This window comes from Sinocyclocheilus rhinocerous, unplaced genomic scaffold, assembly GCF_001515625.1.
Source record: "Sinocyclocheilus rhinocerous isolate Xijiao unplaced genomic scaffold, SAMN03320098_v1.1 scaffold818, whole genome shotgun sequence".
Lineage (NCBI taxonomy): Eukaryota > Metazoa > Chordata > Actinopteri > Cypriniformes > Cyprinidae > Sinocyclocheilus > Sinocyclocheilus rhinocerous.
In genome coordinates, this window is record NW_015664989.1 from 337,503 (window position 1) to 362,898 (window position 25,396).

Consider the following 25,396-nt stretch of genomic DNA (forward strand, 5'->3'; position numbering starts at 1 on the left):
ACAGCAGAAAGTAGTTTTCTTTATTTTGCAAAAGTTTGACAGTTTTGACTTGCTTCTATCTGTATACCAGCACTGGTATGGCTATCGCGCAGGCGCCTCACCCGCACACAGACAACATATCTTTGCGACATTGCAGCCTGTTGATTATCAAAATAAAATACAGTTAAAGAAACATAATCAAAACTGCTCCCTTGTACAATCTGTTGCATTCAGCGTGACCAGCGCCTCACTGATATGCGAAGGATGATGTTCGATGCGAGTGAAGTACGAAGCCTATTTCATAATAAATAATATTTTAGCATCCACATACGTCACGAATATGGAAATATTTGGATTTCGTGCCGAATGAGAGAGGTAGGCATCAGTTTCACCTTAAATTAATTCATTGGCAGAGTCTGTCTCCCCCAGACAAGAGCCAATCATGATTTTGTCTGAGCTATGAATAAAATATAAGAATTAAAGAATTCATATTTTCTCATTTTATTTGCATTATCTTGTTATTTTAGTGGGTAGAATAAATACATTTTGGGCTAAATTATTTTCAATTACATTTAAGCACTATCTCAAGTTGTCGCAATAGATGAGAGGACTCTCTTTTCGTTATTCTCCCGCTTTAGCAAGTTAACTGAATAATTGAAATTCGTCTCTTTTTCAAATAAAACCGCTAGATACTATTGTAAAAATGTGGTGGACTGATCACTGCTGGCTGAATTGGACAGGCGATTGAAGCGATGGCCTTGAGTGTGGCGTAATGATGTGAAATTTAAAGAGTACGGAAGGACAAATATCCAAACTGTTTCAGACTACTGCTGCCTGCACTCACACTGCGCTGCCCGTTGGATTCTCAGTTATGAGGAGAATAAGAAACTGGCTCCGACCGATCTTCACACAGGACAGATTCTCAGCTCTTTCTCTACTGCACATAGAGAACGATTTGACTGAAAATGTATCAGAAGAGATAGTGAAAGAAAGACATCCTCTACGCAATTCGGAAAAAGAGGCAGCTTTTCTGCATTAGTTATGTTTTTTTTTTTTTTACTCTTTATACAGCAGTCATTGTTAATTCTAAATGTATTTTGAAGTAGAATATGTAATATATGAAATGTAGAACATATTATAAAGTACTCGTGGCTCGTCTGCCAGTGGGTGCCCCCCCCACGCATAAAAGTGAAACTCCGCCTATGAATTAATTTGTTTTTGGCTTGACATTTATATAGAATAAACGCTTTAAATCGCCTTAACTTTAGAGGATTTGTTGTGGAGAGAAGGCAACTTTAGCTGTGTTTATAATGTTTGTAAACATTATTTCTGAATGTAATCATAAAATGCAGACGTGAGCCTATAGTCTACGTGACTTGGCCTATGCTTTTTTTTTTCTCTCAAAACGCAATTTTATACAAGTAGTGCTGTTTAACAATGCAGCAAACATTTTTAAATATCTTGAAAAAATACTTTAATGTCTTTTCTTTTGTTTAGTAGGCTACATTTGACCAAAATCTAGAAAAGACGATGCTGTATTGGCTATGATTAAGCGCAGTGGGTTAAGATACCAGATTTTCTGGGGGTTTTTTTTCTTTTTGAGTAAAGAAAACGCTGTACTTTATTATTAGTGTTGTTTTTGGCGGCCTGTTTTAATTTTAGTTTTAGCCTAGTCTTTGTGTGAAACTGTCATTTTAGTTTTTATTAGTTTTAGTCACGTTCATACTCTTTTTAGTCTAGTCTAGTTTTAGTCGACGAAAACTGATGACGCAACCCGTTTTGGGCGCGGGGAGGGGCATTTTTACTGCGTGATAAACATGAGCAGCATGGCACAGCGGTTTATATGTGTATTTATCCATAAATGGATAAATATTAATTCTGCTGTTAAAAACAAATAAAGAAACCGTGTAGGAGAGTGGTTATTATGTGCAAACAGTGAGAAACTCTATATTTGTTTTTTTCACAATTTTACAGTTTTTACTGCGAATTTAAATAAACTTAATGCAGTTTAGCCTAATAGACTTCTTTTAAAAAAACATTCAAAATCTTACCGACCTCAAACTTTTGAACAGTAGTGTAAATTACATATTGAAATACTATTTTAGCAACAGAGCTAATACTTGCAAATAGCCTCTAAGCCTAGGGACAAACCTGTACTGAAAACAACAACAAAGTTATTGTTAAACACCTGCTATGTTTGTACATGCTGATGTCATTGTACAGGTTTTACCACTCACCTGTCTCTTGGCAAAAACAACAGCACTACGGTGAGGGAAAGTTCATCTTGTCAACCTGATTCATCTTAAGGTGGTTATCCAAGATCTGGAAAAGCTCCTGAATGTTGGGCACATATCCTGATTGCAACTTGGACCAAATTGGTACATCTAAAACAGAAAGGAACAGTGATGGTTCTTTGATATACATATATTCTTCACATAGTTTCAAGAATTTTTTCCTAAGTGTAGTGGTCATCCAAATGACATTACCATTCAATGAAACCTCAAAAGCTCCTGTCGAGAGGAAATGGGTCTCCAACATGTTACTAATGAAGAATGCCATGAGGCAGGAGAAAATCTGCAAAACAGACCCATCAAATGTGAGAAACTTTCTTCCATGTTATTAAAAACAATATGCAGGCAAAATGCAGTTTTTTTTTTTTTTTAAAGCTGCACTATGTAAATTTTTCTGTGTTCAAAATTTGCAAAATGTATATAATGAGCGAGTACATCATGAATTCATCTTCCAAACCCACACATATTCGTCTTTCGGTTCGGTATGCATATGTCCCGAACAAATCATTCAATTTGTCCAGGAAATTCAAACAATAAACGCCGTTTTGACGCTCTTTGATGTGGCGCGACAGATCGCTGTACAAACGCCTCAGTTTAAAGGGCAGCACTGAGCACGATCATCCCTTCCTCTTCGCTGCTATGTTTTAACGTGAAATAAACATTTCATTCCTCACGTATTCGCTTAATCAGTTTCAACCGCGGAGAGACGTCAATAAAACAGCTTGTAAACAAAATGTCACATAGCAATTAATTTACCTCAGGCAAGTCATACAGTTTGTTAGTTTACAAGAGAAATGAAGTCTAGAGAAGGAAATTCGCAAAATATTTGAATCTATACTCATATTTTACTTGTATGTACGTTTAATAAATAAATCTGTTATGAGACAAGTTATGACAAATGATTGTAATGTAAATGATTACATTTAAACAACAAATAGAAATTGTATCATTTTGAAGTTAATTTAAAAACTGCATTATGTGCAATTTACATGTTTGCATACAATTTCTTAAGTTGAGTGTTGATTATATTTAAAAATTAATAGTAATTTAAGTTTGGGCTCTGTTGTTACTAGTAACCTTATAGTAATGTAAAAGGGCTCCCTAGTTTAAAGCAGAAGCTGAGGTAGATTTTTATCCCTAAGAATATTTTAATTATAATTACATTTATTTAAAGAAAGAGCAATTTGTTCAGTAAACCACTGTTTAATGTAGCCTATAAAAAGCTATTTAGTTTCGTTTTTCCCTCTGCTTTAACAAAACCATACCAAACTGTGACGTCAAAACCGAGGTACGTACCGAACCGTCATGTCTGTGTACCGTTACACCCCTAGTACATATGCTCTACAATAAGCAACAAAAAAAAAAAGTTAAAATCTGATGCTAATTCAGTTCCATCACTACCAGGGTCTCCTTAAAATTGCAAATAAAGTCAATTTTGATTTTACGTCTTTAATACGCGTTTACAATCGCTACGTCATCATACAGATTCCAGCAATTCCGGGCATGCCCTTCACACTCAATGACGCAGTTATGGCTCTGAAATGCTACTCATTCCTCAAAACAGGATTTGCGTCAGTTCAACTATAGCCCTATTCGCACAGGATTAGTATTATCTGGGGACCTTGTGTGATTTTGAAATTACCCCCCCACATCTGAATTTTGTGTGGTACATTCGCACGGGATAAGCGAAGCCTGTGATTTTACTCGAATTTACTGACTTATCTCCCGGATACCCGGATGTCAAGGCTTTGAGAGTCCCGTTCTATGGTCCAGATGGATTTAAAAAAAAGAAACTAATATAGTTTCGTGCGCTGTGTCATTTACATTTCACCAGGTTAAAATAATATCTCAAGCTTTGTGCTTGATTTATTTGTAACACATTAACCTCAAAACCTTTTCAGCTTTCTCTTTCTGCAAATTGTATGGTGTAGCGATATGATGACAGCACCCAAAATACTATCAAACACTCCAACGCAGCTCCATACTTCGCGGAAGATGGATAAAAAGGCGCACAGCAAACAAAAACCTCGAAAAATGATATGCGACCCGCCAAATCGCAGAGATGCCGATTCGCACGGGACTAATATTATCACAGGACCTCGGTGTTCTGCAAAATATGGTAGGTCATTTGCGGGGGAATTTTTTTACAGACATGGCCGATTCGCACGGGATTAAGATCACAAACAACCTCCGCAATTATAACAAATGACTGGAGGTCACCAGGTAATACTAATCCCGTGCGAATAGGGCTTATGACACAGTCACAGTGTAAGTTTGTCTTCAGCCTAAACTCCGCTATAAAATCAGGTTAAAGTCCAAGCACTTCAACAACATTACCTTATTCTCCTGTCCCCAGGACCATATTCTTGGAGTGCTCATACCAAACATTTGGAAAGGATTTTGTCCAGTCACAATCAAGGCGATGGCAAGCAGTTTGAAGTAGGAGATGAAATTTCCAATGTATCTGTAGACGAAGACACATGACAAGTTAAAGTTAGGACTACACCACCATCTAACAGAGGGCTGATTCCACAACATCTGGAAAAACACACTCACTTGTTGATGGGTTTGGGAGGGTAATTCTCTCCCTCGATTCGGATGTCCGGGTACAGCTGGCTGATGGACCGGGAGTACTCCTGGAACACCTTACTGTACCCTCAGGATATACTAAAAAACAAACAAACACACACTTAATGATGGTGATAAATCATTTTAGAAATGGTCATTGATATGACATCCACAAACACAAGTCGGTATGAAATGAAAGCTCATCCTATTTTCCAAAAGCATATAATATCCATGAAATTTTTAAATTATTTTTTGACCTTAGAGTGTTAAATCAAAATGTCAAATGTCTGTTGAAATGGACAGACTTCTCTGTTGATGTGTACAGGACTTCTCAAATCATTTAGACCTCTTAAACCCACCCCTGTAAGGTCAAATTCATCATCCGATGAACAACCGATGTATAGAACCAAGTGCAACCTTATCATTTTTATTTTCTAATAATCTATTACACTCGGATGTCACATTATGGAAGAAGACTTTAACATATTAATGGCTACATTTAAATTTAAACACCAATTCAGCTTCTTCAACAGGTAGAACGAGCAAATAAGTCAATTAAACTGGTAAATAAGGTTAATCAATAACATTAAATCACACCTCTACATTTATTAATTCAGAAAAGAAAAAATGTAAAATATTCAGTCAAAGTTAATATATAATATATAATATAAATAAATCGTTCTTTCCTATTGTCTTCGGATATGTTGTGTTATTGCAGGGCAATGTAATCTCACAGGAGCTTTACGTAGATTTATAATAATCTGCTCAATTCAACACGTTTCAATTAGACACATGAATGCAAGATAACCTGAGCAGTTTTCGCAGCAATGATGTTAATTATGTACGTACATAAATAAAACATTAATGTTTTTCAAAAAGACGTCTTATGAATACATTAACAAGGTCCATTGGGGTAATTGGGGGCGGTTTTTGACATTCATCTCATGACAAAAATGGTCCAATTTATTTCAATTCATTCCATTTATAATGCAAATAAATGTACTATACAGTATATAGTTATTTAAGTGCATATTAATACGTAATATTTTTTCACACATTCAGGCATGCTACGTTAGCCGTATTAGCTTAGCATCCCCTGTGGGCTTTAAACAGACAGTAAAAACACTGAATAATATCAAGGTCTGTGGAGTTTCTCACCAGAACTGGAACTTGAGAACCGGACCCGTGTAGAAAGTGTGTTTGTTCTGTCTCTGTGTGTGTGTATCGGGTCCAGCGCGGTCCTGTTGAGTCATGCTGCTGCGGCCCACATAAATATCCCTCACGGTTAGCGCAGTAAACAGCAGCAGGGCCGTTAATATACCCGCCTGACTGTACTCCGCCATCTCCGGCCCCGTCCACGGCGACAGAACCGCACTCTTGCACTCACAGCCCTGCTCCCGCTGCCGTTACCACCGCCGCCGCCAAACTAAAACACGAACCATGTGAAACAGGGTAAAGTGACCAAATATGTTTCAAAATAAAAGTCTCCCACGCTGAGTCATGATGGAGAGCGTGGAAAACAGCGACATCTACTGGTGACGTGTGCCCGCAACACATTTCAGGTTTTTGGCTCCAGCGCCCCACGTGTTCATCAAAGTACATGACAGGGGAGGAATGGACGTCTAGTACAAACACATATTGCAAATAAAAGATGAATGACAGTATTTATAATATATTTTTAAAGAGGCAGTAGTTACAACAACATTTTACACTGCACATGAATTACATATTGTGCAAAAAACTGTGATTTTTATAGCCCATCTTGGCCTCAGCTAAGGATCTTAAAGGGATAGTTTACCCAAATATGAAAATTACTCCATGGTTTACTCACCCTCAAGCCATCCTAGGTGTATATGACATTCTTCTTTCAGACGAACATATTTACAACTTTATAAAACTTAATCTCTATAGCTTCCGCTAACTGTCGTACACACATTCATGAGAGAGTGGCGTCCAGCGGATGACGTAGGACGTAGGCAAACGAGGTGACGAACGTGGAAGCGCAGAGGAGAGAGCAAAACAAAACACCGGTCACAAATTAGTAAGAGAATGAGTAGGCTATATTCATTTATCTGTTAATTATGTTGTTGTTGTTTTTTTGTGATTTTTCAGCATATTGTACTCGATATTAAGACTTAACAGTTAGAGGCAGCAAATGTAATTATTATGTGTTTAACTTTAAAATATGACATTTAAATATTTCTGGAACACATTATTCAATAGATATGCAAATACCTTAAACATTGCTTCTGAAATGCAATAAATACGAAATGTTTTGTCATTTTCATCAGAGTATGGCACTTTTGAATAAAGTATAATTTTACTTTTAAATATACGGCCTGTGAATGTGAGTACCATTCTAATATTCTACAGCCTGTATTTATTGGAACATAAAACTGATTACATAAACACTCTACATAAGATTTATTATTTCTTTTTGCACTGGTTTATATTTAGTACAGTGAAAAATTAGGCCTTCCACATTCAAAAAAAAATCTGTTTAACTCCTCTTTATTCTTTGCAAATTTCTATATTTATTTATGACAGCAGGATTATTGTTGCATGCTCTTTGTCTATTAGCATTGTTGACACTGTCCTTAATTAATCAATGAATAATTTCCGCTGAATAGGATTTTACAAATGCATCATGGTTAGTTTAGAACTCTTTTCAGCATAATATGTTAATTAACAGCATTGTGTTGTACATTGGAAAAACACCTATGCGTGTTTTTCTCTAAAACATGAACTCCAATAACAGTTAATGTTTTAAAGCATTTCTCGGCTATTAAAAGATTCAGTGCTTCAGGATATCTGAGATTTAATTTGGTGCTCAAAATCAAACATACATACTGTAACATGTCACACAGCATACAAGGGCACAAAACAAGACAAATCATAAGGCTTCAATCTCTTCAGCAGATATAAGGCTAACACAGTTGAAACCAGAGAATTCTCTTACGAATCTGAAAGCATTTGAAACCACACAGAAAACTGCAACTTCTCCTGTAGAACCAAAAGTACTGAATAAGCAGAGGATAGAGGTTTACACAAAAACAATCACAATCACAGGGGCACCAAATTGCACTCGCACAATCCATAATCAACATTTCCACATTATCAGCAACCCCTTCCACAGAAACACTCATACTGATATCTTTGTCAAGTTTAAAATCATTATTTTCTGGGTCTTTTGAATAGAAATCTAACAATCACTGGCCTGTTTGGACCTTGCTTTTGTACATAACTGTTTATGCATTTGGAAGAACCACCTTAAGCTGGTGAAATACTGTGATGCTACATAAAACTTCCCACACGGTTTCACTCTTTCCCAAGGTGCATGGAAATGAGCATGTGGTGAATTATGAGTCTTATCAGATTCCATTAACATTTGGGTCACTATTTAATGCTAAGCATCAGAATATAGTTTCATAATTTGAACGGGTTTCAAATGTATCCATGCAGTTAGTGAGGGAGAAATATTTAAAAATATTTTAGCAGTGAGTAACCACAAGGCTATGAGAAATAACTTGCAATGGTGGCAAATTATTATGTTTTGAGGCAATACAAACATTTTAAATGATCATTGTGACTCATGTAAAACTGGAAGGTTTAGATTCTACAATATGTGCAGTTCCTGACGGCTAAAACATTAAGACCATCAGCCAATTATGTTGGAGATGTTATGCCATATTCCACAAGTAATATTTGGATTGTATGCTGATGGATGAATCCAAACAAATGTGTGACGGAAACAAATGACTGTAAATCCAACAAATGTCACGTTTCTTCAGACCTTTAAAGATTGCTTAAGTGGTAAAGTGTGCCCTAAGTGTGCTTAAGTGGTAAAGTGTGATGAATAAAATGAAACATATTATAAGGCTATCAAAATTTTTTGCACCTTGACATTATTTTTCATGGAAATTCAACACGTTTCCTCACGAGAAATCTCAAAATAATGTTTTGGATGTTTTACTTTTAATGGATGATTTTGTATGTTTTTAAAACTGATGATTGTTATTAGAGTCTCATTACTGTAATACATTTTTTATTTAAATCAGCATAAATTAAAGGAAGTACATAATATATTAATATTTTTTGCATTACAGTAATAGGGAAAGTGTGCTTAATTGTCATAAAAATAATGTCACAATGCAAAAAGGCATAAGTGTTTTTTTTTTTTTGTTAGCAAAATGTAATTTCTCATTTCTTTCTTTTGATTTTGAGATGACACAACTTGAACATGTTCTTGACAGGTTTTGTGGGATTTGCCTTTTTAGTGATGGCGTAACTGAAGAAAAGAACATGAAAGATAATCACACACACACACACACACACACACACACACAAAGAGAGTTCATGGAGCAGCTGTCATAAAGTAACTAAAATTAGTTGCAGGCACATTCTTGCATTGTGAATTATCAATGTTAATAATTTCACAATTTAGGGTCCTCAACAAGGGCAGTTACTCTTAGGGTCGGGCTGATGTGTCAGCCTCACTCTGCCGTCTTCTCTCTCCACGTCTCTGTAGATCAGGGATTTTTGGGCTTTTAGACGACATGCCAGGCACATGAAGATGGAGTCCACGTTCTGGCTCTCCTTGGGATCTTTGGCTGATGTTTCAAACAGTAGCATGTTCTGGGCATCTGCAAACTTGAGGGCAGTGTTGGAAGGGACCTGGATCTGGTCAACTAGGTCGCATTTGTTACCCACCAGAACACGAGGCACCGAAGATGACACCCCGTGCCCGTTACACTCCTGAATCCAGGTCTTTAGGTTCTGGAATGAGGCCATTTTTGTGACGTCGTATACAAATACAACAGCATGCACATTGCGGTAGTAGTGCTCCACCATGCTCTTCCGAAAGCGCTCCTGGCCCGCTGTGTCCCATACTTGCACCTGTCAATGTAGAAACAAGACAAACAACACATTTCAATGTTGGAGAGAAGTTAAAATGAGAAAACTGATGCATCAGAAAGAAATGGATTAGAAGGTCAATAAATAAATCTGCTTTGGACATCTTTAAAAAGCAATTTTTAAATTCAGGCTGTGATGTTAAATCCAAATAACTATGTGTCACTAGGGTTGCAAAAAGGTGGAAAATTTCCAGTAAATTTAGGAAACATTCCAGAAATTTTGGAAACTTTCCAGGATTTTTGGGGATATTCCAGGGATTTTTGGAAAGTTTCCGGAAATTGTCCACCCCTTTGCAACCCTATGTGTCACAGCTTTGAATTTTACTTACATATAAAGAAACATTGATATTTTTTGTTTTTGATTTAACAGATTATATATTAAAGGGTTAAATCAACTCAACTGACTGAATTCAAATCACATTCACACACAGATTATAAATATATATATATATATATATATATATATATATAAAAACACATAAATAATGTGTTATCTATATAATGTCATATTATGCTCTTTTCACCAGTCTATTATATTTTGTTGTATGAATACTAATACATTAAAATATAAGACTATTGGACTATTCGTTTCTAGATCGTCTAAGCTGGTCTAAACAGTTCATAAGCTTTGGAAAACCAGTTTGGACCAGGTAATGGACATCTTAGACCAAGTAAAAATTAAACTGTCCACATTATGACACGTATTTTGATTTGTCTTAAAAGAAACTACGCCTGTGATGCATCATGCAATCAGAAAGAGTAATTCATGTGATTACTCGTAATGTAAACATTGAGCTTCCTCGCGATGCTGCTGTCTGTCACACGTCCACTGAAACACACAAAATACAACCGTGATACAACGAGATATCGGCCTGGTCGTGACGAGACCAACCCCAACAATAAATCCCACCTTTATTTTCTCGCCCTCGATCTCCACGGCTTTCTCCCTGAAATCCACGCCGATTGTGGCTTCAGTCTTACAGGGGAAGGCTCCGCCGGTGAAGCGGAAGGCTAAACAGGTCTTGCCCACATTTGAGTCCCCGATGACAATGATTTTAAAAATCCGCGTCTGGACACTGTGATCTAGAGACGTGCTCACGTCTAGAGACGACGTGAGGGTGGCATGGCGTGAGTTGGCAGTTCCTTCTCTGCTTTCTGGGAATTCATTTGCCATCACGGTGAAATGATGTACCGAGCCTGGTGTTCACTGGTCCGGCGGTGATGATGGTGGTGGTGATGGGGGAAGGGATAGCAGATCCACTCCCTTTGCAGATGCAGAGAGTTCAGACTGACAAGTGTATGCCGACTGATGCGGAACTCTTAACGCAATTAAAAGTAGGCTAGTTAAAAAAGAATAGATGAAAAATAAATGGTACTTTACTTTTGTATCGAATAATGGTGACAACATGGTTGCACTGGTTAAATTTAAAGGGATAGTTCACCCCAAAATGAAAATTCTGTCTTTATTTACTCTAATGTTGACTTGTTTGCTAGTATTGCAGTGGAATACGAAAGGAAAAAAACCCACAAAAATGTAAGCACCAAAAGAAATGTAAAAAAAATTAAACAATTGATAATAAACAGTAAGAGTAAGCTACATAGACATACTCTTATGTGTATAGAATAGTTTTAGATAGCTTGGTCTTAGAAGAAGTTAATAAGAAATGTTTTAATTCATATTGTGATTTTTTTTTCTATGTGGATACACAAATGCTATGCTATGCATATTGCTTAGTTAAGTATTGTGGTGTCTTGTATTTAAAATGAAGTAGGACTACACACCAAATTCCAAAATGAATGTATGACCTTTTGTTTGTCTAGTAATATTGTGCAATTTGTGCAATTGTGATATTTATTAGTGAAGTGACGTGACATGTGGCCATACTTGGAATTAGTGCTCTGCATTTAACCCATCCAAAGTGCGCACACACACAGCAGTGAACACACACACACACACACACTGTGAACACACACCCGGAGCAGTGGGCAGCCATTTATGCTGCGGCGCCCAGGGAGCAGTTGGGGGTTCGGTGCCTTGCTCAAGGGCACCTCAGTCGTGGTATTGAAGGTGGGAGAGAGCGCTGTATATTCACTCCCCCCACCTACAATCCCTGCCGGTACGAGACTCGAACCCGCAACCTTTGGGTTACAAGTCCGACTCATTATTAATGTTGTTTCATAATTGATGATAAGTCGTTTCATAATTGATTGACATTACTATTTTCCTGTTTTTGTTAGGTTCCCATTATTGTGAAGCTGCTTGAACAATCTCTATTGTATAAAGCACTGTACAAATAAATGTGATTTGACATGATATTAAAGACTAAAGACCAGAAATCAAATATTATTATTTATTTGCCCAGTGTGGCAGTAAGTGTCTTACATACTGTGTTCTTGTCTTATTTATTTGGACAACTACCACAATGCCAACATTTGTACCACACAAGGCCTCGTTCTGCTCTGACAAGGCTATTTTGTTCTAATGCACTGAAGAATGCAAGAAATTCAACAGACAGAACATATCAAACAAATCACAGACATTCTGGAATGTTTATTTGAAATTTATGTTAAAAAAAGTATGTAAAAATTATTCTGTTTAAACTGTGGAATATATAAATATGTACAAACTAATAATTTCATAAATTAAATATAGAATACTAAAGAAATCTTATTCTCGGGTCAGTTATTGGGCAGATCCAAAGACAACAATCCATGGCTATTCACAAAAACTATTAAGGAAAAATGCTATTTAACAACATTGTTCGGGGTATTTTAAGTGCATTGGTGCACTTTTAAAGTATGATTTATGTTTTTAAAGAAAGGTTCCCATTTAGTGTTCTTAATGACCTGATGGATTTCTGTCTATTGCTCAGATCACTTGAAGGTATGTTGCTTTGAAGTCTGTTCCCAAGGCATTTCTAGCATTACATTTGTAAATCCCTGAGTTCATGAGGCCTGGGTCCTGTATGACCAAATTTCCCTCCTCTGTAATGCGAATTCCACCCTGTGCTGTGAAGCGACTATTGGGTACAAGCGTGGTACGTCCAGGCAGAGTCCAAGAAATGTCTGGTTTGGGTATGCCAGCAGCTATACAGTTCAGAATCACAGGAGACCCCCTGTTAACTCTGGTTACTGAAGGTGGAGCATGAGTGATTTGAGGTGGAAACACCATAATACTTACTGGATATGACAATGTTGAGGATCCAAAGGTGTTTGTGGCTTTGCAGGTATACATTCCTCTATCAAATTTGGATGTTTCTTTTACCTGAAGTGTGCCGTTAGATAAATATGTTACTCTTCCAATAACTTGGGGCTTGTCTAAGACCAGGCCATTTGGAAGAGTCCAGATAATTTTTGCCTGAGGCCAACCATCAGCATTGCATGGCATATTTAGTGTCTGTCCAAACGAAATCTTCATTGTTGAAGCTGTACTTCTAATTTGAGGCTTCTGTCCAGGTTCTAAAGCATAGCGCTTTTCTGCTTGTCCAGCTACATTTTTAGCCAGGCACCGATACACACCTTTGTCAATGACACCTGGCTGCGTAATGTGTAAAGTCCCATTTCCCAGGTAGTGAATGAACCGCCGAAGTTTCATGCCTGGATTCAGTGCCGTTCCATTGGGTAGAATCCATAGAAACTCTGGCTTTGGTTTTCCCGTAGCACGACACTCCAAACATATGTCATCACCATCTGCTTTGAGAGGAAGAACCTCTATGTTTGGCACTGGAAAGCTTGGCTTCTCAGCAAGTGATGCAACTTCGAGGTCAACTGCTAGACTTGCTTCCCCTAAGTAATTCTTGGCTATGCACAGAAACTGACCTTCATCAGTCTTTCGAATGCCCCTCAATTCAAGAGTGCCATTCCTGTGGACTTGGAACCTACCTCCCAAATATGGAGTGGGTAGAGACACGCCGTAAGGTGTGGTCCAGGTGATCTGTGGTTCAGGCTTACCTTCTGCTTTGCAATCTAGCAGCAAGGTCTGGTAATACACTGCTAAAATTTTGTTCTCTGATCGCCCACTGTGTCCATTGATTTGTGGGCCTTTAACCTCAACTAGAAGGTTCACGTTCTTGATGTTATCTCCGGCTGGGTTCCGTGCAACACAGGCATACTTTCCCTGGTCAGCCAAAGTCAGTTTTTTAATGATCAGAGTCCCATCATTTAGGATTTGGTATTTGACCGAAGATGAGGGTATTATCTCATTCCTTGGTGAGATCCAGATGATCGTAGCTGATAGCACACCTGTAGCATCACACTTCATTTGGGCTGATTGCCCGAAAGGTGCCAACATGGATACCTGCTCTTTAGAAGTTATTTGGGGTGAGTTTGGCATGACTTGGACACTTACTTTCATTGCATCTTCCCCCAGGGTGTTCTTAGCATAGCATGTATAATTGCCTTCATCCTTCTTTCCCATTTGTTGCAACAAAAGCGTTCCATTCCCAAAGATGATATAGCGCCGGTTACGGGTTCCGCTGTCATCCGACTGAAGGGCATTGTTGATCATGGTGCCATCTGGGAGGCTCCATGAAACCTCAGGGTCTGGAAGGCCAGAAGCTACACAGTCCACCAGGAAGTTGTCTCCATTAGCAACTCTTTTATGTTGTGCCCCAGTGTTCTCTATCTTTGGTGGCCTCATGAGAACCTCTACTTGGAACAGCTCCATGTCCTCACCATTTGGTCTTTGATACATGCACAGATAATTGCCTCCATCTTTCTCAGTCAGTCTCAGAATTCTCAGAGTGCCATTGGGGAAAGCAGTGATGTGTCTTTGTGGACTGAAAACAAAAAGAGAGAAATTTGTTACATCTTTTTATGACAGCTGTACTATTTCATAGTAATTAACAATGATAGGATAAAAGAGCTCATAGAATTCTTCTTAGGATAGCTGCACACTGCAATTTATTTTCCATGGCCTTTCAAAGGTTGCTTGTCTGACTGTATAAGAGACAAGTGAGACCTTTCATGAAAAAAGCAAACTGTGTGGCATGGTTTTTTAGATTATGTGATATCCCTTACGCAAAAATAAGTATAATATAGTGTTAATAATTACAATATATTGAATAATACATATAAAATAAATAATGTAATACATTTCTTAAATTAAATAATTATTTACAATATATATTTCATATATAGCTAGTCACCAATAGCACAAGAACACTTACATGTACTAAAGTATTTAGGAAAGAGTCTATCACTGTGCTGAAGAGTGCACAGCCATTACTTTTTAAAAGAAACAACATACTTATAGTCTTAATGGTGTTCGGCCAATCGTCATCCTAACCACAGGCTCTACTCTTCAACACAACTGTAACTCCAAAACCCACACCAGAAACCCTTTTAAACTTTATTTATATTATATGTAATGCTATATTTGTCTTCATTTGTAAAAAATAAATAAATAAATATATATATATACTGTATATATATATATATATATATGTGTGTGTGTGTGTGTGTGTGTGTATGTGTATATATATATATATAATTGAGTTAGACCTATCGGACTGCGCCATCTAGAGTTTCATGCCAGAACTATATATATATATATATATATATATCAATATGCATATACTGCAGTATATTGAAATATATAAGCACTAGTTTCTCATTTATGGAAATGTATTATGTAATATAATATCGATTTATATTTCACAGTATATTCCCATATATTTTTGTTTCGTAAGGGTAGTTTCCCATTTATGGAAATGTAATATTATGTAATATACTGCATTATATTTTGCAGTATATTCCCATATATTTTTGTTTCGAAAGGGATACTGTACATCTTAGCCTACATCTTAGCTACAGTCTTTTACAGTCCATTTTAATTTTTTAATTGAAAATAATAATAAAAATAATAATTAAGTTAAGTTAAGAAACAGGATGTAGAATTGCAATGCAAATTTGAATGTAAGGCAGTACAATTAAAATGAAATCCAAATAAATTCATATTTCTGTTATTTTAAATAGTAAAGCAAGTTTGTCAAGACACACTTTGAATGTGTTGACAAAAGGTTTAAAGGTTTTTAAAAAGCCTTGAGTTTTAAAGAGTTATAGGTCCTACAGAACAAGAGAAGAGAAAGATAAAGGGTATTTGTGGAATACTCATAGTTCAGAGCAGTATAGACAAACTGGTTTACACACGTTTTACTAACATCTCTCTTTCACAAACACACATACACACACACACACATTGATTTTGTAGGCGTAATGGTAGGACTAAGAGGAAATTTCCCCATAAAATATGTTTAAGTTGTTATACCAGTAGCCTATCAATTTATGTCCTCATAAATCACATAAACACACATCATCATCATCATCATCATCATCATCAGTGGCTGTGTTGCTATTGTTTCTTCATTAAATTATTGTTGTAGCTGAAGTCACACAGCAGGATTATGAACCAATATTTAACATTTGTGAACATAATTAAATTTTGATACATTTTAGTTCTAGACGTAATAATGAATGCCTAATGTTAAATTTATTTGTTATCTAACTGCTTTAAGTAGCCTGTTGTATAGATGACTAAGCACCAGAATTCCTAGCGATGGCCCTGCTAAGCACATGAAGTAGACAAATTGCCCTTGCGTCTCGCTCAGTTACTGTATTGTCTGGATCAGCGGGGTTTGTTTGGGCTTTCCAGTCTGAGAGAGACTGCTTGTTTAATCTACACCATATATTGTTTGAATTACACAAGTGATGAAGTTGGCTTGCTGTGAGTTTGAGAGTGTATGGCAGACTGCATGGTGTGAACAGTGAGAACCAATAATTGCCCAAAAGAGAAAAGTGAAGCTATCTTATTAAAGGAAAAATGACAATAAAGCTACGACGGCTTGACTTAAATAAACCCTCTGTATGGGGTGCTTCAAAGGGGAAACAAGCTCCCACATTAATAAGCAGAAAAACTCTTTATTATTTTATTTAAAATAAATTGTCAAATTCTAGCTAGATAGAGCACTTACATACGTTTAGATTGTCTTCAAAAGCATTAAATATGTACCTGTACTGATGTTCCAGAATGATTTTAGATGGTAGTCTCCAGACTGTGCCTCTGTGGGAACCTACAGACTCTGGACAATGCAGGAAAACTGTGGATCCATATGTTGCTGTGACACTGTGTTGCTGATATAGGCCTTTCCAGGGGCCTGGAGCCTCTTGCCTAACATCCATCTGCACCGTTCTTTTAGCAAAGCCCACTGGATTGGTTGCTGAGCACTCATACCTGCCTGAATCACTGGGATTGACGTTCTTTATATAAAGCGTACCATTCGGGAAAATAAATATCCGACTTCCAATAAACTGTGTGGGCTTCATTTGTGAACCATCAGGGAGAACCCACTTAATTAGAGGGAATGGCTCTCCTTTAGCAGTGCAATCCACATATACGTTTCTTCCAGCATTCATAAATATAGTCTCATGTGAAACCTCAACAATTATTGGAGGTAGAGCAGCAACACGAATGTGGTACGTGAGTGTATCAGCTCCTGCTGCATTGCTGGCAATGCACTTATAATCACCTTTATTAGAAAAGTTTGCTGAATGAATACTCAGTGTTCCGTTTGGAAAAAGAGATACTCTTTGGTCAAGGGTACCAATGTCTCGCACAAATGTCCTGTCTGGAAGTATCCATGAAATCTGAACTTCTGGTTTACCCACCGCAATACAGTCCAAGCTGACTGAGTTTCCCAAAAACACTGAAACATCTCTGGCCCTTGAACTCATGATTTTTGGAGGCTGAGTCTGGACAACGAGGGTAACTACCATGCGGTCTGAACCAAATTTGTTTTGAGCTGTGCAAAGGTACTGGCCTCTGTCTTGCAGCTGGACATTCTTAATCACAAAAGTACCATTTGAAAGGACCTCAAATCTTCGTACAAGTTTTGTGTTGGTCTGAATTGTTGCACCTGTAAAAGAGTTGAAAAAAAGTAAATACATCAGTAGACTTATCAAATAATGTCAAAACATTATTGAATTGTTTGACTCTTTCTAAAACAAACAGCACAGTTGGGGTATGTCCCATTCTGTATGTCTTGATTTGAATTATGTATATCTCTCACAATGGGGTCTTTCAGCCTTATTTGTAGCTGTTAGATTAACCTCTAGGACAATACAAATTGATCTGTTATAATTTAACCAAAATGTACCTGTATGACTTGATCCAATTTATGTCAAACATGCAAGAGTTGTATATACAATTTCTCATTACAAGTATTACTGATTGCAGCCTTTCAACCACTAATTCAAACACAAAATTACTGTTTCCTTTTATACAGTGATTATTTCTGTCATCAAATAGCTGCAGCTATTATGTTAATTACCATAAGCTGATAATTTGGCTTCAGTTGCACTCCAGAATCACTCAGAAAATAGAAAATTGCATGCAGGCCCTCATAAAGAGAATAATAATGTAATAATCACGAAGAAAAAAAAATAGTTCACTTATAAAGCATGATAGCAGTGTTTGATAGCTATCTAAGGTAAGCTGGGAGTGGGCGCTCTAAAAAAGTTTTTTTTAAATTTCATCCTCCATTCAGACAGATGCATCCGTAAAAGTTATGTAGCGAAGAATCACCTGTTGAAACTTTGGTCCATGAAACAATAGGTTTGGGGTCCCCAGATGATCTACAGGACAAGAGCACATCTGTCTCTGCTAAAGCAGATATAGTAACGGATTCAGTTGTTGTGATCCTGGGTTTGGCGCCATTGCCCATCAGGTTTGGAAAGGGAATGGCAGTGCTCAATTTCTTTGCTCCAAACTGACTGTAGTGCCAGCGACTGCCATATGGTACGCTAGCTGTGAAGGTTGGTTTGTTTGTATATGCTAGGATGGATGGGGGAGTCACAGGCTTGTAGATGTTTGGGATATTTGGAGCTTGGTGAGGCTGTGGGGTGGGACGATATGTCCTTGGCTTAGAAGTGACAAGCTTTCCCATCTGGGCTAGTCGATATGCATTAAGCTGTGACTGTCTATATCTGTTTCTGAGCCTGTTGAAAAGTAAGTGGTCACGTACACGAGATGAGCTGACATGTGGAGCTATGGTCCTCGCAACGGAAGCTGTCACTGACCCCGAAATATAAGTTGTGGGCTTTGCTGTTTGAGCAGTGATTTCAGGCCGATTGGTGGCCCCTGCACCCCTGCCTCCTGTTTGTAGGAAATACCATGTTTTGTCTTGGGAGTGGTGGTGCTTTGAGCTATGAACTGTGGGCCAGAAGGGAGACTGATTGTAGGGATGGGGTGTAATTGAGATTTGTTTTTTTGGTGTAGACTTTTGGATTAACCAGGGGTGGATAGGTACTCCTTCAGGATGCATTGCCCAGTTGTAAACTCTCTGCTGGTCCACATTAGTTAAGGTTGGTTTCTCAGTCACATGTGCTATTTTTGTCTCTGGAGGATTTATGTAGCTGATTTGAAGATTAGGGATGGCAGCTGCTGAAATCTGCCTTGTCTTATCCTCATTTGCCTGGCTATTAGTTCTCAAGATGATCTCTCTGTTTTCATGTCCATACCTGTTGATCTGTCTGGGTGTAGCACGTGTAGCAGGAACTGCTTCATTTTCTTGCAGAGATGTTGTACTTACAAGCTGAACTGACTCAATGTGTTTTGTTTTGCTTTCAAGTTCATTCAAGTTCTCATCTTTTCTGAACATTGTTATAGGCACTTTAAGAGGGTCCTCTGTGACTGCCATGGCAAAGTGTTCGGTTACTGGGTAATGTGCAGGGGAAACTTCTAAAGTCATTGAAGCTGTGACATCTTTGTTTTGGGCTTGGGTATAAGAGTTGGTGGTCATTGCTACACTACTTTTAGGTATCAGTGTCTTGACTGGAGAGTGAGTGAATGGCACTGCTGTAGAGGGAGCTAGGGTGAAATTTGGTCTCTTTGGACGTGGTCTACGTGAAGGAGGCCTACGCTGCCTATATGGGAATCTTCGTCTTTGGTTCCAGATGGAATTATTGTTAGCCCTTATTTTATCTTCTATTGTCTGTCTGTCTACCTGTTTTACCAGCTGAGTCTCATGTTCAGGTACCGTTGTTGAGTCTATGTGTTCTAAAGTCAAATATGAAATGTTATAATCACTTGTCTTGTCTTTTGATTTTTCTCCCTGTGTAGTTTCTTGTACATGCTCATTGGGGGGTGGTGGTTCCAGCTGTTTCGCATTGAAATGTTGGATGCTTGAACTTGCGCTGGTACTGCTAGCTGTAACATCTGTTTTAGTCATTTTAAAGGTATCAGCCAACAAAGTTTTGGTGGTTGTAATCAGTGAAGACTCAGTCACTGTTTTTGTCATTTCTAGGTGCGGCGTAACTGGTGACATGGTTGAGAGTTTAGCATTAGCTTTTGCAAGAATCTGCTCCCAGCGGCCGGGATCAAGCTCTTTGACAGAGTTATTAGGTTTTCTCACACTCTCTTTGATTTTCTTTCCTTTTGAATTTTGTCGGACGTGTTTTCCATCGACCCTCTGAGGTGTGAGTTTAGCAGTTGGTCTTTTGATTTCTTCATATCCTGACCCTTCACTGTCCTCATTTTCAAAAAGCAGTAATTCACCCATCGATACCGTAACACCTCTTTGTGCGTCTTCCTTTTCACCAGTAACAACAATTAGATGAGACAACATATCAGCCCCATAGAGGTTAGCTGCTAAACAACTATACTCTCCGGCATCCTCGTAAGTCACTTTTTTGATGATCAAAGTGTTGTTCTGTGATACATACACCCTTCCTTTCTTGTCTGATGCTTTAAAAATCTGATTGTTTGGTAGGAACCATCTTGTCTCAATTGGATGAGGAGAAGTTACTAAACAGGGAAGACTAAGAGTGTCTCCATTCTCCACAGATATCTTCTTTCCATTTAAATCACTGGGACTTAAGAGACGCATCCTTACTGTGAGTCTATAGGTGACGATGTCCACATTAGTGTCAGTCCTCACAAAGCAATGATACAGTCCAGAGTCTGCAATACTTGTGTTTTTGATAACTAGTCTGTAATTCTCCAGCCTTAATTTATGGGAATCAGTTTGATCCACTGTTGTTAAGTCTGGAAGCATCCACTCCACAAGCTGATGCCCCGAGCTTAGCACGCTGCAATCCAGACTGACTTCAGAGTGTTCTAGCACTGACTGGATTCTCCCCGGGCCTCCTCTTTGGATCATAGCCCAGGAGGAGACTACATCCTCCTCATCCCCTCTTCCAATGATGTGCTTTGATATAAAAGTAGAGAAGTTCAGCACCAGTTTTTTAGTTGTTGTTTTGCGCCGGTTCAGCTGAAGGGTGACCCTTGGTTGTAAAAGCCAGGCTGGTTCAGCCATTAAGTGTCCTTTGAGCTCTGTAAAATATGGTGATTCCTCATGTGAGGCTTGAGAGTACTGAAAAGTCACCTTTGAAGAATTCCCAAGTCTGGTTCCCCGTTCCAAAATTGCTGGACTCTCGTAGTAGTAGGCAACCAACCTCCACAGGTTCTGAAGAGTATCTCTATCGATCTCACACTCCAGAAATGTCCGTAGAGTCACATTTACGGCAATCTCATCTGTTCTCCTCACTGGCTCCCACACCATGGAGGTGTCTTCAACAGGACGTGTTACATTACAAGCCACGTGTGCCCGATTCCCATGACTGTCAGAGAGAATGAATGTCAGATGGCCAAGAGGACGCTCCAGGTCCTTGATGTAGGGGGCATCTGGCTCCTGATTTTCCCACATGCTACTCTCCCCAATTTTAAGTGGGGATTGAAGGGAGGGTTGGTCACAGGTGAGCTGGCTGGTTGAAAGCGGCAAGATCTGGCTGTTGTTCAAAGGCTTTGGTGAGGCACATGCAGCACAGTTGTCAGCATTTCCAGATTCACGGTCCTTTTTGCACTTAATAACTCCTGTAAAGAGAAGGATAGAGAATGTAAATACCGTATTGTCCCGAATATAAGACAATGTTTTTTTCTTGGAAATACATCTGAAAAAACGCGGTCGTCTTATATTCAGGGTCTAGACTTTGACATGTCAATAATACACCCACAACAATAGGTGGCGCCAAATACGCATAAAATGAGTGTGCCATGAAATACGTAATGTAATGCGTGTTGTAAAGATCGCGAGTAAAAACAAAAGAAAAAGAAAACCTTACAGCTGCACGAGTCGTGTCGTCTTATATTCGGGCCAATATGGTAATAATAATAATAAAAAAATCTTTGTTTTCCTTGTAGTTATTTGCAGTCAGTGGAGTCAGTTGTGCTCTTCCAACCTTAAATGTAATGTAACAATACAATGCATCTAGGACAGTGATGATACATGTAACAATTTTGAATAAATGATGTATAAACACTATATGTGAAGTTCTATATATTTGTGTGCAATGGGATTTTATTAATTGCCATTACAAAACAATCTGAGTGAGTGGTGCAAAGTTTGGAAAATACAATCAAAGAGCTTTCACCCTCATGATTTTTGTCCCACTCCAACAACCAATGTAAGTGGCAGTCACAGGCCCAGGGGTTTCCATGTAGAGAGAGGACTTCTAGCCTGTCTAAGTGCTGCAGAGTTCCAGACAGCAGGTATTCTAGTTGGTTGTCTGCCAGGTGCAGATGCCGCAGTCCTGAGCTCCAAAATGTACCCAGGACTGAGACAGTAATAAATGTGTGAGAGTGGAGATCCTGTAGTCGGTTCCCCTCCAGTTGCAATAGCTTTAATGATGTGAGTCCAGTAAATGAAAAAGGCTCAATGAAGTCAATGAGGTTGTGGTCTAAATGAAGCCGTACAAGGCTGGTCAAGCCCTCGAACAAGCTGGGATCAACTCTTTTGAGTTTGTTGTAGCTCAACTTGAGTATCTGTGCCAATAAAGAACATCAATTATACCTCAGTGTAATTTCAAAGTCATGTATCTTAACTATTTATAGAAAATTAGAGACACAAAGATGCTACAGTACAGTAGATGAGTATAATGTGTTTGATGTGCATCTCATATTAACTTATACCTGGAGGGAACGGAGGTGGTAAAAGGATCCGGAAGAGACAGTGGAGATATCGTTTCCATGGAGCATGAGCATTTCCAATTGCCGCAGGTTTGCAAAATCTGAAGACCCAACCGTGCCGATGCTGTTATAGCTTTACAGTAAGCAAAGATAGTTGCGAAAAAAAATGTTAGCTTAAAATATATCAAATCAATTACCCTCTAATTTTGTGAGATGCAGAGTAATCAGGATCAATTTTGGGTATCATTTACTTAATTTTACTCAGTAAACATGCATGGTCAATGGAGCTAAAAAGGACATAATTGAATGTCATGTCTTTTACCCAACTGGTGTTTTGGTGATTTTTAGGTGCTGTATGAAGTCAGTTCTCATCTAGTTCCAACATTAACCACAGGTGTAGCTCAGCACATTAAAGTGATAGTTCACCCAAACATAAAATTTGACTTTCTTTCTTCTGTGGAACAAAAAAGAAGATATTTTGAAAAATGTTGGTTCCAAAAAGTTCTGGTTACCATTGACTTCCATTGTATGGGCAACAAAAAACACTCTTGAGTCATTTCTAAAAAAAAAAAAAAAAAAAATGTTCTTTTGTGTTCCACAGAGGAAAGTCATACAGTTTTGGAACAACATGACCTATTCACAACCACAATGTGTCAAAATACTTTTTTTCCTTCATTTTAAGTCTATCATCTTCTAAAGACAACAACACAGTATCATACCCTAGGTTGAGTCTCTCAGTGTCCTTGGGTAGGTTTTGTGGGGCAGAGGGTAGGTGACGGAAGGTACAGTGCACCTCTTTAGGGCTGGGGCAACTGCAGGAGCTCGGACACGCATAGAGGCATGAGGGCAAGATGAACAGCAGGCAAGATGCCAACATTAAGAGAGCAGGTACACCCACTGGAGCCATGTCCCTCTCATGCCATTTGATTTAGGAACGGTGTGACTGCAAAGCAGAGTTTTACATTGCATACAATGTAAACAATTTGTTGATACAGCAATCAGTCTGCAATTTTTACTTGCATAAGCTAAAAATAACTTACAGTAAAAAGCAAGCAAATCACTGAACATTTGAATTGATGTTGAATGTCTCATATAAGCTTTTTTTGGATGTCATGTGACACTACTTCTGAAGTATGATGACTCATCAACCTCTGAAAGTTGTGCACATGCCTGACTCGCACACATAACTTATTGCAACATATTGTTAGTCTGTCATGATTTTTTTAACCACCGATGTCTCTTTGAGAGGATAATTCTAATTCAAGAAACATACTACATATCAGTTTAGTTGATACATGTTACACATTTAAAGCAATCCATTATAAGAAAAACACTGTGCAAGTACATATTGTTTCACCAAATAATTGTTTTTACTATTAATCTGTAGACACTGTGATGTAATTCGACTAAATACTGTATGATTACTGCACATATTTATGAATATTTAGTGTTTTGTACATACAGCAATTATATTGTTATTTTTTAAGTGTAGTATCTGTTCTCCGCCACAGAGCTGCTGAGCCCACACAAAAGAAATCATTGCTCAAGTGTTTGTCTCAGGAAGAGCATTGCATGGGTTTCCTACCACAAGCGGGCAACTCATCCACAGCTTAATTACACAAACTACATTTAAGAGGAAGAAGACAATTGCTGCACTTCCTAAATACAAGAATATTTGGATTCCAAGGCACAGAAAAATGGTAAGGCCCCTGTTTTGCATTTGTATTACTTTTCCTTTCTGCCAGCTTAGGTTGCTCATATCTGTTGTTTAGTACAGGGCGGCCAAAAGGTGAAACGTCAGGCATGATTTATTCATCTGACAGAGGCCCGATAATGACCCATGATGACTCAGACCATTTTGGACAATTTTATTCCCACTGCATTCCTGTCTCTTTCATGCTGTTTGCAACATCGGCCTGTAAATAAACCAAGCAATTTACATCCAGTATTTTCTGTCTTGGTATTTTAATCCATTATGAGTAACCTATCTGTTTCACAGAAAACTACTTACACTCCACCTCTAAACTTATGTTATACATTAATATTTCTCTTTCCTGTAGAACAATTTTTAGTGGTAGCTTATGCAATAAAGCACAATCATAAGTTTCCTATATCTTGCAAAGGAAGGGCTCTCTAGAAATATCAAATTTTTATTGAAATTAGTTCTTTTTTTACTTTTGAGGGCACAATTTATGTTAAAATGAATTCAGATTGATCTTTGGTGGCTTGAATTACTGTAGAATACTGGCTGATGATTGCCCTGGACCTCAGACGGAGATTTACTTCACTTTTAAAATATTAACTGAATTCATACATAATTATATCAAAGATATTTTAAGATCATCAAACCTCAACACTTCTTTTGAAGTTAACTTCTGCTCAGGGTTCAGTTCTGTTTAAGTCAAAATTTATGTGAATTTATTTGAATAGGATACATTTGAGATCAACTCAGGTCCTAATGACCAAGGGGAACTACAGTGAACTTTTTAATATGCACTGGAATATTTATGAACAAGAAAGTTCAGAAGAAAAAAAAAAATGGCATGCTATTTCTGATAATTAGATGCTGAGACAGATCTCAACTTGAGTATCTTGGAACAAATACTGCGTCTTACCTCAAGATTCCTGTTGAGAAAACGTTACAGGTGAAGACGAAGTGTGTAATTGTTTGCAGATGACTCGCA

General features: G+C 38.0%; 3 protein-coding genes across 4 annotated transcripts in view; all 3 read right to left on the reverse strand.

The window, feature by feature from the left end:
* The window catches only part of LOC107730584 (selenoprotein T2-like), an 11,239-nt gene extending 4,889 nt beyond the window's left edge, over positions 1–6,350 (reverse strand). The window contains exons 1-5 of the mRNA XM_016541440.1: positions 5,997–6,350; positions 4,827–4,937; positions 4,608–4,734; positions 2,466–2,553; positions 2,217–2,363 (exon numbers count right to left, since the gene is read on the reverse strand). Of these exons, the coding sequence (XP_016396926.1) occupies positions 2,242–2,363; positions 2,466–2,553; positions 4,608–4,734; positions 4,827–4,937; positions 5,997–6,181 (633 nt within the window). The 5' untranslated portion in view covers positions 6,182–6,350 and the 3' untranslated portion in view covers positions 2,217–2,241. The remainder of the gene's footprint in view (positions 1–2,216; positions 2,364–2,465; positions 2,554–4,607; positions 4,735–4,826; positions 4,938–5,996) is intronic.
* Positions 6,351–9,047: 2,697 nt separating this feature from the next.
* On the reverse strand, positions 9,048–11,184 carry LOC107730569 (ras-related protein Rab-33A-like). 2 transcript variants are annotated; one of them, XM_016541425.1, is made up of 3 exons: positions 11,133–11,184; positions 10,662–11,015; positions 9,048–9,734 (listed from the first exon to the last, which is right to left on the reverse strand). In XM_016541425.1, the coding sequence occupies exons 2-3, from the start codon at positions 10,923–10,925 to the stop codon at positions 9,288–9,290; spliced, it is 711 nt and encodes a 236-aa protein (XP_016396911.1). In that variant the 5' UTR covers positions 10,926–11,015; positions 11,133–11,184; the 3' UTR covers positions 9,048–9,287. The 2 variants fall into 2 exon arrangements, with proteins under 2 accessions (XP_016396911.1, XP_016396910.1); XM_016541424.1 differs by having other exon boundaries at positions 10,662–11,170.
* A 929-nt stretch (positions 11,185–12,113) lies between these two features.
* On the reverse strand, positions 12,114–25,396 carry LOC107730597 (matrix-remodeling-associated protein 5-like). Its single transcript, XM_016541458.1, has 7 exons — positions 25,328–25,396; positions 23,432–23,655; positions 22,716–22,845; positions 22,178–22,568; positions 18,333–21,620; positions 16,761–17,664; positions 12,114–14,529 (listed from the first exon to the last, which is right to left on the reverse strand). Exons 2-7 carry the CDS (start codon positions 23,617–23,619, stop codon positions 12,621–12,623), a joined length of 6,810 nt encoding a protein of 2,269 aa, XP_016396944.1. The 5' UTR covers positions 23,620–23,655; positions 25,328–25,396; the 3' UTR covers positions 12,114–12,620.